This window comes from Lasioglossum baleicum, chromosome 15 (assembly GCF_051020765.1).
Source record: "Lasioglossum baleicum chromosome 15, iyLasBale1, whole genome shotgun sequence".
Taxonomy (NCBI): domain Eukaryota; kingdom Metazoa; phylum Arthropoda; class Insecta; order Hymenoptera; family Halictidae; genus Lasioglossum; species Lasioglossum baleicum.
Window position 1 is genome coordinate 2014376 of NC_134943.1, and position 17393 is coordinate 2031768.

Sequence of the window (17393 nt, forward strand, 5' to 3'; positions counted from 1 at the left end):
TCGTATAGCATATTACTATTTGTAGTGTAATGATACAGCAAGATTAATTGCTAAAATACATTTTAATCACAGTTGAAATTGTTGAAAGAGCCAGCTTTCAACGTTCAATTTAGCTTTTAAACGATTGCAACATTATTAAATAAATGTTAGAAATATTCTTAATAAAAAATGAAATTTGTCGTACTAGTTCTAAAATTATTTAAAGAGTTAACAAAACTTATTTCCCAAAATATCCTTTTTAAAATTGCTGAGACACTTATGCTAATATAATGTTTGAAATGTTACAGTAAAAAAGTACTGCATATCTTACAACAAAAGTGTAACGCAGACATCGGTTAAGTGTCACTACAGGTAGCACAATCTTTATCGTTAAAGGAAACAGTACCTCAGCTGTTGCCAAAGGAACATCTGAACTGGAATGGGCAAAGCCTGTTCCTGCAGGTTCGCGTCGACGGACCGTCGTTTATCCATATTTCCAGTATAAATATCTACAACGATTCGCAATGTTTACATCGTACACTACACATCGTAGAAGAGAATAAGAAGAAGAAGAAGGAGTCGCACCATAAGATCGGATAAGAAGGATTAATCAATTACAAGTACTCAGCGCCACGTGTTTCACTCTGGCGATAGTGAGCGCACTGTCGTTCGTTTTTCATCGACATCGGCCGGTGTTTTTGCGTTGCAACACGCACGCTTCGTTGGAGCTAGCCTGTCATCGAATAAATCAATTTCCCGTCAAAATGTTGTGACAGACAGTTTCCCATTGTACCGGAAACGATGCGTCATTATAGCGGGCTACGTACCTTCAGCCTCGCGTCGCCCGTGCTACAAGGAGGATTGCTAAGGGTTGAAATTCGGCGAGATATCAATTTAGCTCGCGAGAAGAAATCGTGTTCACGCACTGTTCCGGATCGCTCGATATGCCGGAGATCTCATGTTTCGATAGGATCGTGCGAACGTCGGCCGCGGATGCAAGAAGAAGACGAACCAGCACCAGTGCAAGGACAGGATCACGTGCCACTCGGCCTAGTGACACAGTTGCATCGTTTTCGGGTAGCTGGTATGCACTTCGCCGTACCGGTGGATGCACCACCGCGGCAGGATCGTGAGTAACTGAAAGACACGACACACGGACGTAATGCTGTTGGAAAGGATGGGAATGCGCGCGCTACTCTCGGGAAATCCAATGCGCCGGTCGTTCCATCGATCAGCCCAGGAATCTGCTCGCTGGACCACCACCACCACACGACCAGGGCCGACCCACCCTTTCCAACGGCACATCCCTACCAACCTACTTATCCACCAAACCTACCTGACTTTCTCGGAAACCTGCAAAGCACGATGATTACAGATGAGACGAAACGCAAGTCCAACCTCCACTAGTCCAATTAACACTTAACCCCTTGAATTTCACCGACACAGTGCTCCGGTAACGTTCAACGCTCATAATGCCCATCAATCTACTTATCCACCTGACTTTCCCGGAAAATTGTGAAACAAGATGATCAGAGATTAGGCTACATCTCTATTATACAAATTAATACTTAATCGCTTGAATTTTATTGATATGGTACACTAGCATTGGATTTATTATGTATATCAATCGACTTATCCAGAAAACCCACTTGATTTTCTCGGAAAATTGTAGAACACGACGATCACAAATGCGATGGAGTACAGTTCAAACTCCACTATACTAATTAACATTGAACCGCATGAATTTAATTGACTCCATGACTTTGAATTTGTAACATTGAGTAAACGATTTTAATAGATCTTCATGAGCTGCATCAATTTTCTCCATAAAGCGATAGTGCGACCTGTCACGCGTATTGGCCACGTGATATTGACGCTAAGATATTATATAATGAGGGTGCACGGATATAAAAAAGTGTAAAGGTAGAGTTTGTAAAAATATCAATGTAGAAAAATACTAGACAAAAATATGTACATTTAGGAAACATTATTCTTTAACATTATAACGAAATGTTTGTTTTTGTTGTATGTGCCTAATACTCATTGACAGTCGTGTATTACTACATGATTTTGTCTGGATAATTAAGTACTAGATGAGAGGGCAAGGTGCGAAACAAAAAGTAACTCGTTTTCCCGAAATTATTGTATTCTGTATTTAATTAATAACTTTTACTATTATGAAGAGATTACAGTAATTCGAATAAAGGAACTTTCTAGTAGCAGAACTGATCTTCCTTCATAGTGATTGATCTATATTACAGAAAGTGATGAAGAACCCAAAGGGTGAAATACAATATTGCGTAATGTGATATTTCTGATTTATCTAGGAATGCTAGCTATTTGCTTACTAACATAAGTTGTATAAACCTTTCATCAAGTTGTGACATAACACCATTTTCCTGAAATATTATTCGAAAATCTTAATACTAAAAACTATATGATAACAATGGGAAAACTTAAAAAATTCGGCTTGTATAATAAAATATTCAGAGCGAAAAAACGTTCGTCTATGACGAGTTCTAGTTGCTTACCTTTAATTTCAAAATTGTTTATATTATATTCGTATAGGTATTCTGGAATCACCTAAACAGAAAATCAGGGAACACTGTTGCAATTCTGAAACTGTCTGAACCAGTTCGAGAATTTTCGTAAAATTTAGAAAGTCATTTTCCGCAGAGAAATAAACCAAGCAGTTGATAAAATCCTGAAATTAGTAGAAAAATGTTGACAACAGTTTCATAAGGGAATAAATAAAAACAAAAGGTTTTGTTGTTGGATTCTCATCGACATACAAGCTAATCCTGTATCATGTTACACTTGGTACCAATGGAACTTCTGTACTCTCCAAGGAGTACACCCCGCAATGGGCATAAATTTTTCACAAGTGTGTATCGTGTACATCTCCTTCAGGAATACTGAGCCTGTAACATTTCAAAATTGGGAATGATAAAAGTTACATAGGCGATGAATAGGGTAGGAAACATGAAAAGCAATGCGTACATAAAATAGGAAACTGGAAGCTACATACTGGCAGAATGAACAGCGGCGAACACTGTCTACTCAGCTTGATTGGAGGCCACTTCAGTATTACAGACGTCGTCATTTCGAACTCTAATAACTTCACTAGCTCTCCAGAGGGTGTCAAGTTGCCTTTTCTCGGCGGAAGCCAGCTCGCTATCAAGAAACCCCTCGACATCTCTGAGCGTCATGTCCATCTCGAACACGATCTCGTTGCTGCACGATCTTTCTGCGTGCTTTGTTCCTTTGCCGGGAACGGAACTGATTTCTATACACACTTCCGTGACGCCGTCGCCTTTGTCGGCCAGCCTTTTCGCCTCATTGTCAATGGCGTCGCAAATATCATGCCAGAGCTCCTTTTGACTCGCGTGCAGCTTTCCAATAAATCGCCGAAAGCTGTCCCAGTCCATCTCTTTCGTGTCTTCGAGAATTTTACGATAAAGCGTTAAAGTGTTCGCCACTTCACCGTGTCCTCTATTATTGTCAATCAAACTCTTCAAGGACGATTCGTTGTAATTAATCCGCCGTGCTACCTTCCTACTAACGGAACTGTGCAAGAAGTTCTTGTTCGATGACGTCGAAGATTTGCTCTGTTTGTACTTCATAGATCTCCAACTCTTGATCGACTTCAGCGATTCCAGAAACCGTTTTATGCCAAACTTCTTGGTCCCTGAACTGTCCACTTGCTCACACTTCTTCTTCTTCGCATCGCTGCTTACTGATTCCTTACTGTTTCCAACTTTCGAATTCTCGCCACTCGTATGTGTTCTACTTCGATCATTTGATGATAAGAATGAATCCCTCTTTTCATTAGAATGCTTAACTTCTGGATCGCGTTGCATATCGATCGAAGTCTCTGTACAGCACACGCATTTATCGTTGATCCCAGGTGTCTGAAGGTTAACATCCAATCCGATTATAACCGGCGACGAACTGACCGTTATGTCTCGACTGTTAACACCAGATCTATCTTCTTTCTGCGAACAACTCATCCATTCGCGAATCATGTTTTCCGCAGACGAGGAGCTACCACTGTGATCAGAGTCCACCCTCAAGTTTGCTTTGGTACAGTTTTCCAGAGAGTCGTCCTCCATCACACAAGTGAGGCTCGCAGACTGCTCGCTACTTCTGAGGGTATTCTTAGCATTTCCGAATTTATTTTTACTGGTGGTCCGGTCCGGATGTTTCGATTCGCCGTACATGTTAAATGCAGTGTCTAATTGCGGATCGCCGTCTCGACCGGCATGTAATATAAAGCAGCGCCTATTGTTAGAGTTTCTAGATTGCACCCAGCTTCGATCATTGAATTGCACAACAAATTCGTCTTGCTTTTTGTATGTCGAATCGAACCGACCGCCTGCCAAGTACGCCATTGTATCAATGATCGAGTCAATGTTACAATTGTTCATCACGTCCTGCATACTCTTCAGTTGTGGAATCTCGGAGCCATCCGCCTTCGACTTCTCGAAGAAAATATCTTTCAAGACCTTCTCGTTCGTTTTGTTCATACTACTTTGGCTTCCTATCGGTGATTTTTGTCGAATTTGTTTCCTGCGTAACAGGTTGTTATCGACGAACGAAAGTACATCGTTAGGCATAGCCAGATTTACGGGTTTGGTATTCTGCGAGGCCTTTGGGTCAACAGCAACAGCAATGGTCTTCATACAATTTTTATTCGACTCTTCTTTCTGTATCTTCTCAATCTCACTGGCCTTGTCACTGCATTTCGGCAGTGAAATCTTCTCTCCTTTGACAAACAACGGTTCTGCTGCTTGGAAAACATTAATACAGCTTTGCAGGTCCTTTTTGTTTGCCGTTTTACTTTCTTCTGAAACTTGCTCGCTCACCACACTCTGCACAATTCGCGTCTTTTCCGTTTCGACACCATTCTCGCGCTCGGCGATCATAATCTCCACTCGTTGGGCAGTGTTCCCCGACACCTTGCCATCTGGTTTATCAGTGGAATCTGTTGATTTAGAATTCTTCTTATTGTCATCGTAGCGTTTGCAAGTAGAACTTTTCTGCGAGTCGCTACACTTTCCGAAACGCTTCTGTTGTTTCTTTGTATTATAAAACTTCTCTATAGTTCTGTGGGCTTTCGAGTCAGTATTGTCGTTAGAAAATATTTGTGTATTTAGAAAATAGGAGGTTCTAGGTGGCGATTGACGTGATTCGACGGATTTGCTTCTGGATTTCGAACAACTGATCACACCGCAGTGTTGACAGACTTTCATCGATGAGTCACTCGAGAGAATCTGTTGCAGCTCGTTGCTGTTGTATCGACTCAATAGAGACTGTAATTTAATTATGGTGTCGCGGAAAGGAAACGTTAATGATGAGACATTCTCGAAGGATTCACGATGCAGCAAATTAAACACCCTGTTAACGGCACCTAATTCGATTAACGGCCCTCGATCCGTGTCTTTGCACACTTGACTGCTGTGAGGATCGTGCAAGCAATTTTTATCTACTTTTGTCTCGAACATTTTGTTTATCGATTTCTCCATGCTCGAGTTACACGCGTAGTACCTTAAAAGTAAATCGATGTCGAATGGCTCCGACGAATGTTCCTTCTTGTCAGAAATGTGATAGAATTCGTCTGATCTCAAACTTTTCGAATTTTTAATGTACCTAGGGTGATCATTGCCGAAAGACAATTGGGGACTAACTGGATTATTGTGTTCTCGAATAGTGCTCAAGGTAGAATGTGCATGCTCAGCATTGGAAACTTCCATATCGGGATTAGTGATGGTTACTTCGATATCTTCGTTTTCGTTCATTTTTACTGAGAAAGTATTTGTTGAAATAAATAAATATGCAGCGGTAACACAAGTCTTGCAGGAGTGTTCATTGCAACGAAATTTTGTATTTGAAATACATTTTTGTTTCACTTAACTGTTCCATTTGTCATTCTATCGAAAATTATTATATGTATCCATTGTGAAAATGTTGCTTGAATGTATCAGACGTCTGCTTAATTTTAGAAATTGTTTAATGGTCTTTTGGCATAGCTATTGACAAGTTGTTTGAGATGCTGACGTTTCATATGTAACAAATTTTGAATGAAAAGGAGAATATCATTTTGTTAGCAAAGGCTCCTTCTACGAGTTTAGATATTATTTTGGAAAAATCACTTTACCATGGCTTGTTCTGTATGAATTCTTGCTTGTATGTTGATTTCATTTACTTTTACAATTTCTTTGCATGTGGTTAGACAGGCGCCGGAGGTTATATTATTTACAAATAGGAAAGGCTGGTTTACATTACATTTGCCCACACAGCCAAGTGACAGGATTTCTGTTTCTAAAATGGCGAAAAACAGACGGTTAACATTAGAACCGTGATTAGAACTATATGTAGAACACGTCAAAATGATTTAAGATTTTTTAATTTACGATTGTTGTGTTGTAATGATACATTCGTGGGGAATTATTCAATAAGTTTATTTCTTTGTACATACATTACGATAAAAATCTCTGAAAGTCTGAATAAATATTGGGTTGTAACATACGTTCTAATGTTAATAATTTAGTCGTGACTCTAATACTTAATTCTAAAAGTACTTATTGTCGACGATTTTATAATTGATCGGTTGTAATTCTCCACTCTGTTACGATCCAATACATTATTTTTATTCTTATAATGTTAAATAGTCACTTTTGTCTAGATATTCTCTCACAATCAGAGTCGTCAGATTAGGTCTCCTCGCTCTACCTACGCCCAACACTGGCGGAGAGAGGGTAACCTTTGGCGTCTCTGGTCACAATCCTGTTCACTTGCTGATCTGAAGTATTCGTTGATTTGTCAATGACACATGACATAGGACAGTCGCTTAGCGCAGATGGCAGCGACTTCAGGTTTCTATCGAGAATGCCTCAAATAATGGTCGAGGCATTTGCAAAGAGTTTGATTGACAAAATAATGCAGGAAGCTTTCGATAGTATGGAGAACGGTGACGGTAAATTATATTATATACATATATACGTTTACGTACGTTGTACATACATCCCAATAACATTTAATTGAAACATCGTTCGGATTCGTCGTATAAACATTTCATTCTTTCATTTCTGTCAAGAATATCGTGCATTCGTTATTTATTTCACTGTTGCACGTAATGCGTGTATACATATATTTAGTTTGTAAAAACTTTCATTCAGTAAAAATGATGATTGGCAGAAAAATTACGAATGCAGAACCGAGAAGATTTGACTAATACTCAGACACGGTCGACGATACGTATGAACGATCGGCCACAATTCGAACAGGAAACCATGGAACGCATCGGAATGATGGTGCGTGGATTGCAAAACTTGCATATCGGAGATTCGTCATCTGTGCCATCTCTCTTAACGACATTAGAGAAGCAGGTTAAAAATAGACAATAGTTATCAGATATCGTTTATTAGACGATTAGAAAAGTTTGTGCCCGATTTGAATCTGAAACACACTTGGAAGAGGCTCACCATTTTTCTAACTATACAATTGATGATACAAAAGACCAATTTATGGGTTTATTTAGCAAGTTTTCAAATATATTTTTTGAGCTGTCACAAGACAGTTACTTGTTTGATTTATCGCTAGAAATTTAGTAATTGTCTAACGATTTTGATACCAATTATACAAGGTGGCCAGGAACTGGTGGTACAACCGGAAAGCGGGTGATTCTACAAAATAGTAAAAAATATGGAATAAAATTTATTCATATTCATAACGTTTTACAAGTTGGTGGATTCCTCTTTCGCAAAACTGCTTGTTTTCCTAAGGAGGTCCTCAGGGCTCTGAAAATCGGGCACGAAGTTTTTCAATTATCAGATACAATGCTTTTGAATATATGTATAGATAAATCGAATTTCTATAGTTCTATGTTGTCTCTTTTTAGTTTACTTAATTAAGCATCGATCAGTAATCATTAGACTGTGGATCTTTGTTCAAAATTACAACAAATAGGCTTGAAATCTATTCCCTTCTTTGTTTAAGAGGCTGAAATTAATTTAAAAGCATTTTAAAATTGTTCTAATGCTTCCACTATTTCGTATTTTACCTATTTTCCCATAAACGTATAAAATCCACAGTACAGTAATTATATTTTGCATCCAGTTTTCATAAGTGTATATAAACAAACTTTATTTCACTTAAACCATGAATATGTTGAGGGAATTAATAACAATGAAGATAATTGCATAAAATTTACATAGTTTTATCTTGAAATATAACCAAACATGTATCAAAAATTTTGAAACACATAACTTGCAATAATCTAACCGTTTTATCTTGTAAATAGACTTTGTCTAACAATAAGTAACTTTGTAAGTGGACTAAATAATAATTGTTTGTGTTAATCGCAAGATACAGGAGCTATATAGAGATTTATTTAGAAATTTCTTATTTAGAGAAAGGTGACGGTGATTTACCGTTACTGCTAAAAACCGGGCATCTGAAATGCGACAATCCAATAAATAAATTCTGCCACAACCTGTCGGTAAATTCGCATATTTTTTCCAGGTAAAGCACGTTATACACAATATTGACCACAGTACCTCGACAGCGGATCGAAACAGGACTACAGAAATTCTGCCTGTCACTCAGGGGCAGGGTGACATGTACCAAATAATACATAATGCAGTTATCGAGACGCCGATGGAACCGACGTGCAGTCATAGGGACGGGGAAAATTCCGGATCGAATGAAATAACTAGAATATCTGGCAGCGTATTGCGCCGAATGATAGAAGATCTGGAGACCCAAGTAGGGGAAACGGACGCGATGAAAGAAACCGAACGCGACTCTATCGGCGCAGAAGATATTGAAGCCGGTAGCAAGACGGAGGAGCAATTCGCGAGGAGTATTAAAAGCGTCGACGATTTCGATGGGAACATCGACTTCCAATCGGTTGGCAACTTGAAAATCAACGACTACGACTCCTTGCCCGAGTCGACACCTTTGTCCGTGGTACAGTCGACGTCTTTTGCGAATGACACGTGCCTAGAGGACGTGGCCATCGAAGAAATAACACCATCGGCTCTCCGTATGAAAAATGCTTCGTCACCGGATCTCAGCGATAACAAGATACCGAAACCGGAAAAGCTACGGAAGAAGGGCATATTCAGCAGGATGCGGAAACTGTTGCGGGCCATTTTTGGTCGTCGGAAGAACTGATGCAACGGGTCGCTGAAGACGAGGAATGCAACAGTTTAATGCCCACTCGTAGACCTACTTTTTGAGAATGATATGCCTTGTTTGTCCACGAGAAGCTGATAAAAATAACTCCCGAGCTTAGTCATCGACTGGCTACGGGCAACGCGTCTCTCGCGTATGCCAAGCTCTCACGGCGTTATACGAGACATGAAATACATTCCGCGCGTTCCTAGGAACCGCAACTTCCTAAACCAACTTGGTGTGCACCAAGAATCGCTCTTGTAACCCAAAAATTTTCTTTATAATACAATAACCTTTTCATATGAGTGCGTGGGCATCTTTAATCGGCTCGACGGTAACGGAGATGCAGTTTATACTCTTTTACGTATAAGCTCTGTCCTTTTGGATGCACTGCAGCTAACTTCGTCGGGGCTCAGATGACACACTGATACTGGCTGGCCGTGGAAGCCTGGAATCTCTGGTTAACACTAAATGTACAGATCAATGAGCGACTTCTAATTTTTTGTTTAAATGTTTATGACATTCTGCACATATATATTTCAGTATACAATATATTTCAGAAATAGATATTTCTTAAATTTTACATTAGAACACCCCCTTAAAGAGGTAGACTACCGTGACTATCTAAAAATGTGCTATGTTTCCGGGAATCTTTTTAAGTGTAACAATTAAGAAGTGAAAAAATTCGAATTTTTTACGGTGATATTTTCAGAACAATATTATATATCGTAAGGGGTGACAATTAGCTTTTCACACAACATTCTAAAACCATGAAACTACGAATAAATAAAAAAGAAAATTCGTAATTATTTGACGCGATAAAGATGATCTACCCAGTCAAGGTAAGAGTTAGGCGATACCGAGGCTGTAGGAGACGAGAGCTTGCATCGAAGGGCTGCCGATGTATATTTTCGCATGGCGCCTATGACATATGCAGGCCTGGCAGCCCCGATACACGAATGCTATCGTCGAAAACCATTTATCGTAGTAGGAAGCACAGCTTAACCCGCGATTACCTCTCGAACTGTTTTTGGACCGCGGCGTTGCCGCTACCCCGTCCGAGCCGAGCTTTTCGAGCTGGATCTCCTTGTGATTCTCGTGTGTCCGGATCGCCGCGCCCTCTACAGAAATAAAATGAATAAATTTGGTAACACCCGGTAGCACTTCTGGTTCGGTCTTCGTTCGATCAACATCCAAGCACACTAGATAGAACACTATGGTGAGTTCAGACTTCCTCATCCCCAAAAGCATTATTTTAAATTCATCTGTATTGTACATTAGATTCAATTATCATGTTAATTCATTAAATTATTCATCTTGTTGCTACTCTCAATTTATTCCTTACCGGCTTCAATTTTTGTATATGCTGTATACTTTAATTCTTCGGAAACGACGATCTTTTTCTGTGCGATCGATATTGTATGACGTTACCATAATCTGTTGATCATTTAGACTTTCTGATATTTTTTACTGGTCTCTTCAACTTCGAGGAAGCAATCAGTGCATGAAAGTTTATCGTTCCTAATATTCTGAACTTGTGTGATCAATTTTAAAATATTTGTCAGAGTCAGCGCAGAGCGCGCACACGTCGTCTCCGAAGAGTTAAACTGAAATTGCAATAACTGTTTATTGTCGGAAAATCTGTAGCAGTAGATTAACGGTGTATCTCCTATGGTAATTAATGGTGTTCCTTTTGCATTACAGTCAGACCTCAGCGCTAAGGACGTCGAAAGTGAGTAAAAAGATACGGGATATATTTGACTTGTGTGTACGTGTTTAATTTTGCTTGTGCAACGGAAATAGAATACATGGGATCTGATAGGCATGCTGTTTTTAACTAATGGTGAAGTATCGAGTGAATTTTTGCTTCGAAAATATGTGATGCCGTAAAATATGAAATCCCCAAAAATCCAGCTAAAAATATTCGAAAAATTCAAATACGAAGTCCACAATTGTGTTAAACATGCAACATTGTCTGTGCAGCTCCATTTGAAGATTTTAAAAAATTTTAAATTACTTTTTTTTATTGGCGGATGCGGAACGGTTTTGTTTGCTTTTAGTTGTGTTCGCTGTTTCATAATGCGTCGTTGGCTCGTCGTCGCGACGCATAATTTTCGGATGTCATGTGACAATCACATTACATAATTGGTAGTAACCGGTAAAGCAAAGATATAACCACCCCAAATGCGTAGCACCATTTCAAAAATAGTGCTCTGTTCTTATATGGCTCGGCGGGGGTAATCTGACCCACTACTTCCACCAGCGAGTTCTTGAATTGGTTGCTGGGTGGAAGTCGCTGCGTCTTAAAATAGAACAATATTTTTGAACCAGGTACGTAAGAAGAGCCACGCTTCAGCTGATATTAATCCGGACCTCGCTTCGAAAATTGTTCGTCTCAAATCACTGAATTTTTCAAATCCTTATTCTTTCTTTTTTCGTTAATTGCCTCCATTTTTGGGGTCCTCGACTTTACCGAGGAATCAGGGCAACAGTGGGTGATCAATTATTAAATGAATGTCTACCTCTAGTGAACTCTTGATATTTTTATAGAGTATTTTATGGAATATTAAAAAACAATATAGGCAACATTATCTACCGTTAACATTAATGAGCAATAAGTATATTTTCCAGACTATTTTAACAACTGTAAATATCTTCTACAATTGTGATGATGCAATGTAATTGAAATGAATTTTATATTTAATTTTAATTTTAATTTCCATTGCTAGTCTACGGACCTTACGCATTTATTGCAAAACAGTAAAAATATCGAAAGAATTTAAGCATTCTATTATATTATTTGCAGCTTATTAAAATGATTAAGAGAAGAATGATATACAGTATTGTGAAACATATATATGAACTGTGATATTCCATAAAATACTTTATAAAAGTAACAAGAATTGTGGTTTCAATTTCATACAAAAATTCGTCGTTTTAAAATAAACTCAGTTTATGTAATTGGCTCGAAGAATTTAATCACTGATTGTGCATGTAATGTAAAATTGAACGTGTGTGATGATAGCAAATATTATTAGAGAAATTAAAATAATATTTAAAAAGTAATTGAACTTGAAACGTCTCCAGTGAGAACCTAATTTGTTATGATAGAAGAATAATTGAATAACAAATAATAGATAGTATGTTTATATTTTGCGCTCAACAGAGGCCGAATTTGCCTTCTCCATCTACGATGCCGATGGCTCCAACGTCATCGACGCCGCTGACCTTGGAGATGTTCTCCGGGCCCTCAACCTGAATCCCACAAACGCCGGCATTGAGAGGCTTGGTGGAACAAAGAAGAAGGGCGAGAAAATGTTGAAAATCGACGAATTCTTGCCGCTTTACAGCCAGTGCAAAAAGGATAAGGATCAGGGATGCTACGAGGATTTCCTTGAGTGTTTGAAACTGTACGACAAATCGGAGAATGGAACCATGCTGGCTGCGGAACTTTCGCACACACTGCTCGCACTCGGTATTTAAATTTTTTTAAATATTCATAAAATGACTGTTCATAAAACAGTAGCATTTGATTACGCAGGCAGATGTCTTCATATTTGTAAATTCTTTTCTTCTACACTCCCGGAGAAGTATGATATACATTAGGGACAGTATCAAAAATTAACATTTATTTTTCATCATTTTCAATTTAGAAATTTTTATTTGGTAAAAAGAAGTAACTTTTTTCGAGAATCTTCTCGGCAGCTTCGTTCAGGAGATATTAACAATAAACACGGACCAATCAGAGCGCGGCTACAGTAGCACGTGGCGTTGGCATTGGTCGAGCCGAAATCCGTCCGCTGCAGCCGCGCTCCGATTGGTCCGTGTTTTTTGTTAATAACTTCTTAACGAAACTACGGAGACCATTTTCGCAAAGGAAAAAGTCACTTCAACTGACGTCAGGAATCACTCCATTCAGGAAGAACAACATTTTTTAGACACCCTGTATACCATTTGTTCAATGCAATCCCACAGTTACAGGATTAACACCATCTGTTAGAAACGTATCAAGACTTTCGCAATAAATATATGAAATTTTGAACCATAGTGCGACTATACATTGTACTCATACTATACCTATATCATGACAGGTGAAAAACTGACCGAGCAGGAGGTAGACATCACCTTGAAGGAGTGCTTGGACCCCGAGGACGAGGACGGCTTCATCCCCTATGCCCGTGAGTATCGATCGGTTGAATCATGCGTATGCATTTCGTGAAATAGATCAGAACGAGAAAGAGTATTGATTAAGTAGCATTAACGAGCTGCATTAATGTAGAAAATTGTCGGCTCCAGGGAAAGTAGCATAAAACCATAGAGAATGCACTTGCCTAGGTTCGTTTCACCAGTATGTAGACAGTAATTGATTTTGCAGTAGAAATCTAAATCAAAGCTCCCCGATCCTCGTTTTCCTAGTGTATACCTGGTGTAAATCCGTAGCGTAGCAAGTTCCTAGAGATTTTTCACACAGCCGTCCGAAATGTCCAAGGCGAGTCGCACGGGAATGAACGAATTCGGATCCCGTTTCCCCGTCATTTGATGTTTCCACGTGTTTTGTGTTCTACAGCGTTCTTGAAGAAGATGATGGTGCTATTGTAAGCAAAACCGGAAGTCAATGTCACAAAGTTCACCGTTCGTAAGTACACCCTGTAGACTATACCTCCGTAACAATTGTCTGTCTCTTTTCCCCCGCCGTTTTCCAATTTGTTTCTGCAAAACTAACTAACGGCTTCGTTTACCTGTTCTCCGTTCCGCACGTACATACATATCTCGCAATTTATAGGATGCAACGAATCGACGTGGCTGGGATGCTGAAAAATCGATAACCTGCTTCTCACACAACAACACTTTCAAAGGCTTAAGAGATTCGTACACTAAAAGTTCGTGACCCGAAACTGCTGTAACGCACAATTCAGAAAACACATGTCCGCTATTTTTTCCAGGCGTCGCTTATCTCGCTATAAGTGTCATTAACCGGTTGCCTGTCATACTTGTACATAGCAAACTTTCACGTTTCAGATTTTTCCGAATGTCATGTCGTTGTGTATGCAATTCAAAAGCAACGAATATTGAGATATTCTTACTCACAATGGTCATTTCGTCATAGTTTCACATAGAATGACGTTTTCTCCAGCTCGTACGAGCTTCTGAAACGGACTACGAGTTTAGTCCGATTAATACGGTCATACAGGATGTTAAAACAAAATTCATTCAATATTTATATGGTGCATAGGATACACTATGCTCAGTAAAAAGGTCTCGGCAAATGTACGCCGAAAAGTCAAGTTGGATATAACATTTTCATATGTTTGCATCATGATTGAAGACCTTCCCCTTCTACACCTACCCCCACGCTTCCGCCACGGCCCCGTCACGTGACGCGTTTCGTTTCTGTCGTGTCACAATGTAACGTGACTACTCCGGTATTGGCAGAGAGATGGTAACTTTTTCCCCCCCTCAATTCGAGTTAATTCACCTGATCTGGCGACTCTGGAGTGGGGATGGTCGTGGACAAGTTAATCATGATGCTCATATCAAAATATATGTACATATCTTAGTACAGTGTGTCTTATGTACCATATAAATATTAAATGGTGTTTTTGAACAGCCTGTATACAAGGTGACGATGTTGCAAATCCAACTCTTTTAATGCTTATCATGTTCAGTCATGCTTCTATTTGTACTTTCGGCACGAAGTTCGATTGACTATGCGGTCCAACGAGACCCCGGCTTAGGACAACTGTACATATTTTTGACTCTGCTCGCTGTCAATCAACTTGTGCCACTATTTAGGTGGAACGGGAATAATATAGATCGATTTATTTCTAGCGTTCCTTCGTAGACTGTGTGATCGGGCGGCGGCAGAAGATTGAAGTGACAACGCGATCGCCGTGCTGTCGGCATTCGTCCGTCGGCATTCGTCCGTCGGCGAACTCCACGTCAACGAGGGACATATCTGTTCGTTACACTCATCGCACCATTCATCCCCCTGTTATAAAAATCATCAAACGCACCCGAGCATGAACACATTTCACATTGCCGCGTAAAAAATAACGAAACATTTTGAACCGACGTCGTCATCATCATCACCGAGACCTTCGACAGAGATATATATATGTGAAATTTCAAATTCAAAGACAAAATCAAACCCTGTAAAAACAATATATGAACTGCTCATCGAACGCATTGAGAACGTTCTTTGATTTGGTATACTGTAATGTTGTAAGGCTAAATATATTTTTAATGAGAATTATGTATTATCATCGTATGAATACCTTCATGTACATGCCCACATATTCATATTGTACAGAATCGAATGGAAAGATTGCTGTTATTTTACTTCGTACCGTTAATTAAATAAAGTACACCCCTCGGATGAGGAGTGCCAAAAATGAGTACTGTTAAGGATTTTTCTGTTTAATTTTTATATTCCCTAGTGGTTATTTTTGTTGTGTAAATCATTTGATTGAGATTTATGAGACCATCCAAGATTTTTCAAATCACCCTTTCAAAATCACGTTTGATTTTTTTCGTAGCTAGAATGATTAAAGTTTCTTTGTCCTTCATAATTGCTTAGAAGAAAAATGAAAATTTGTATTTATTGTATGGCTAGATTTAATTTAATTAAATTAATTTAATCATTTCGACTTAAAAGAAGCGGGGAACAATCATGTTCATTAGTTCTGTTCATTATTATAATGCAAATAAAATGGTAGCAACGTGTTTTATCCCACAGTTTGACGTCTTTTGATGAAAACGTCGAAGTTCTAATGCAGAAGTAAAATGCATTGTTATATTATGTCCAAGTGAAAGTAAGTATTTTTGTTAAATTGTTTTACATTCTACTAAGTAGTTCTAGTAATGTTTTATTCTACTAATATTTGTGAAATAATTTTCAAATCGTTAAAAATATTATAGAAAATGCAGAAAAGTATTCATGAATTTACAAACTGTGTTGCTTGCCGATAGAACATAAAGTGATAATAGTAGTTCCTACATTTGCCACTAGAGGACTAGCAATCCTATATTCTTCTCACAACTTCTTTCTTAACAGATATTTCCATGGAATAAAAAATTATAATTTGAAAAAGTTAAGTTGGGATCGAATTTTTTATAATGTTCAATATACAATTTCTATATTATCAAGTAAAGCTTTACGTATAGTCTAAGTTTTATGCTTTAATGTTTGCAAGATGATTACAATTTTACCTATATAAATTATCTATGTATTTCACTTGTAACGATATTATATTACAGAATGTTTGTAACATTATATACTATAAATAAATTGTATATAATAATTGTGTATAATAAAAATAAAATATAAATGAATATTATATTTTATTGTTATTGTACTAATACATATGTTTTTGTTTTAGATCACAATTATCCACGTTTAAAGGACTACAATTATCAAGACATTGCATGATTATTTTTGCATAATATGCCTGAATAAATGAGTTTTAGTAAAGGGGTCTTTAGTAAAATATCTTTAGAATTATATATTATAAATAATGATATACACCCGGTTTTCATAACAGAAACCTTTATTTATTGACCCTAGACGTACATGTGACCAACTATCTCGTATCGCAAATTTATATCGACCTGTCAGTATGACGAATATATTTTATTTTTTGAATTATACGGGGACGGTGTTCACTTACGGTGTTTTCATTGTGTCGTATTCGAACGAATTTGTTCTGGCACATTCTTCATGCATAAGAAAAACTGGCTACAAGTAAAAACAAATAAAACCTACAAATGATATGAAAAAAGAACTAAAAAAAAGTACAGTTGCGACAATTTTCTACATTACAGATACACCTCAGACGAATATTTTAATGCAATAAAACGAAAATCGAAAAATTTTTATTTGTGATGTTTTTCCTGTGCATGGGCGACACGTGTCCATACGATCTAAAAAAATATATCGCATTCTATCCACGAGGCTGACTATATAAATAACGATTATTATATATTACTGTATTTCTCTTTGGCGAAATATTCCCTACCACAGGTCACGTTCACCGTAATAAAAAATTAAATTTCATCCCCGACGCAAAAGGGGGTGAACGTACGCGCGATGCGCAGATTGCAATCACCCCGTCTGCGATGCGGCTCCCCGCGTCTCCGGCGGTGTTTACCTGTGAGAAACGCACGTACAGAGACGCAAGAGGTTCGTAAACGCTCGGCGATTTCCGATGGCGAGGCGTGGAGCGTTCGGGTGATCCCGG

The 17393-nt window shown here is 38.4% G+C and overlaps 4 protein-coding genes across 20 annotated transcripts in view; 2 read left to right on the forward strand and 2 right to left on the reverse strand.

Annotated features, from left to right (window-relative positions):
* The window catches only part of Unc80 (unc80, NALCN channel complex subunit), a 50843-nt gene extending 49710 nt beyond the window's left edge, over nucleotides 1–1133 (reverse strand). For all 15 annotated transcript variants that reach the window (XM_076439466.1, XM_076439459.1, XM_076439458.1 and 12 more), the window contains exons 1-3: nucleotides 807–1133; nucleotides 565–712; nucleotides 386–488 (exon numbers count right to left, since the gene is read on the reverse strand). In XM_076439466.1, coding sequence (XP_076295581.1) covers nucleotides 386–471 — 86 coding nt within the window. In that variant the 5' untranslated portion in view covers nucleotides 472–488; nucleotides 565–712; nucleotides 807–1133. The remainder of the gene's footprint in view (nucleotides 1–385; nucleotides 489–564; nucleotides 713–806) is intronic.
* LOC143216436 (uncharacterized) lies at nucleotides 269–10104 on the forward strand. The gene is made up of 3 exons (XM_076439482.1): nucleotides 269–6955; nucleotides 7177–7367; nucleotides 8503–10104. Exons 1-3 carry the CDS (start codon nucleotides 6805–6807, stop codon nucleotides 9154–9156), a joined length of 996 nt encoding a protein of 331 aa, XP_076295597.1. The 5' UTR covers nucleotides 269–6804; the 3' UTR covers nucleotides 9157–10104.
* LOC143216434 (uncharacterized) lies at nucleotides 2093–11866 on the reverse strand. Of its 2 annotated transcripts, none has more exons than XM_076439480.1 (4): nucleotides 3008–11866; nucleotides 2772–2900; nucleotides 2511–2683; nucleotides 2093–2378 (listed from the first exon to the last, which is right to left on the reverse strand). In XM_076439480.1, the coding sequence occupies exon 1, from the start codon at nucleotides 5775–5777 to the stop codon at nucleotides 3036–3038; it is 2742 nt and encodes a 913-aa protein (XP_076295595.1). In that variant the 5' UTR covers nucleotides 5778–11866; the 3' UTR covers nucleotides 2093–2378; nucleotides 2511–2683; nucleotides 2772–2900; nucleotides 3008–3035. The 2 variants fall into 2 exon arrangements, with proteins under 2 accessions (XP_076295595.1, XP_076295594.1); XM_076439479.1 differs by having other exon boundaries at nucleotides 2980–11866.
* On the forward strand, nucleotides 10242–15551 carry Mlc1 (Myosin light chain alkali). 2 transcript variants are annotated; one of them, XM_076439485.1, is made up of 6 exons: nucleotides 10242–10375; nucleotides 10861–10888; nucleotides 12323–12631; nucleotides 13248–13334; nucleotides 13724–13792; nucleotides 14986–15551. In XM_076439485.1, the coding sequence occupies exons 1-5, from the start codon at nucleotides 10373–10375 to the stop codon at nucleotides 13753–13755; spliced, it is 459 nt and encodes a 152-aa protein (XP_076295600.1). In that variant the 5' UTR covers nucleotides 10242–10372; the 3' UTR covers nucleotides 13756–13792; nucleotides 14986–15551. The 2 variants fall into 2 exon arrangements, with proteins under 2 accessions (XP_076295600.1, XP_076295599.1); XM_076439484.1 differs by lacking the exon at nucleotides 13724–13792.
* The last annotated feature ends 1842 nt before the right edge of the window (nucleotides 15552–17393 follow it).

Excerpts from the sequence above, each read along its gene's own strand:
- LOC143216434 (XM_076439480.1), bottom strand. The coding sequence starts at position 5,777 with ATGAACGAAAACGAAGATATCGAAGTAACCATCACTAATCCCGATATG.
- LOC143216436 (XM_076439482.1), top strand. The coding sequence starts at position 6,805 with ATGACACATGACATAGGACAGTCGCTTAGCGCAGATGGCAGCGACTTC. Across the intron at positions 6,956-7,176 it reads TAGTATGGAGAACGGTGACG|AAAAATTACGAATGCAGAAC; the intron begins GTAAATTATATT and ends GATGATTGGCAG. Across the intron at positions 7,368-8,502 it reads TAACGACATTAGAGAAGCAG|GTAAAGCACGTTATACACAA; the intron begins GTTAAAAATAGA and ends TATTTTTTCCAG.
- Mlc1 (XM_076439484.1), top strand. Across the intron at positions 10,889-12,322 it reads CAGCGCTAAGGACGTCGAAA|AGGCCGAATTTGCCTTCTCC; the intron begins GTGAGTAAAAAG and ends TGCGCTCAACAG. Across the intron at positions 12,632-13,247 it reads GCACACACTGCTCGCACTCG|GTGAAAAACTGACCGAGCAG; the intron begins GTATTTAAATTT and ends ATATCATGACAG.